Here is a 459-nt window from a genome sequence, read left to right on the forward strand (position 1 = left end):
AATAACTGCAGCAGCAGCAGCAACAGCAGCAGCAACTGCAGCAGCAGCAGCAGAGCCAGCAGCAGCAGCAGCAGCAGGAGGAGCAGCAGATGAGGCCTTCAGGGAAGACGAGCAGTTTGTACGGCCCCCATGGGGGACTCGATATCCTGCTGCTGCTGCTGCTGCTGCTGGTGCTGCTGCTGCTGCAAGCAGCAAGTTGCTGCTGCAGCAGCAGTTGCTGCTGCAGCAGTGGCAGCAAGGAATGCAGCAGCAGGCAGCACGGCTGCTGGATAGTGTGGTGGAGCTCTGCTGCTCACTTGCTTCTGCTGCTGCTCGTACACCTTACATGCAGCAGCAGCAGCAGCAGCAGCAGCAGCAGCAGCAGCAACAGCAGGCCTCATATAGCTGCCGCTGCTGCACGATGGTTGTTGCAGCAGCAGGTTTGTACTTCTGCTGCAGCACTGCTGCTGCTCTTTCACA

At 59.3% G+C, this 459-nt stretch overlaps 1 protein-coding gene across 1 annotated transcript in view; it reads left to right on the forward strand.

Moving 5' to 3' along the window:
- Window positions 1–459, forward strand: part of EMH_0066990 (uncharacterized protein) — a gene marked incomplete at both ends in the record, with an annotated part of 5,959 nt that overhangs the window by 3,616 nt on the left and 1,884 nt on the right. The window contains one exon of the mRNA XM_013498573.1: window positions 12–457. Coding sequence (XP_013354027.1) covers window positions 12–457 — 446 coding nt within the window. The remainder of the gene's footprint in view (window positions 1–11; window positions 458–459) is intronic.

This window comes from Eimeria mitis, genomic scaffold (genome assembly GCF_000499745.2).
Source record: "Eimeria mitis Houghton genomic scaffold, Emh_scaff3535, whole genome shotgun sequence".
NCBI classification, from domain to species: Eukaryota; Apicomplexa; class Conoidasida; order Eucoccidiorida; family Eimeriidae; genus Eimeria; species Eimeria mitis.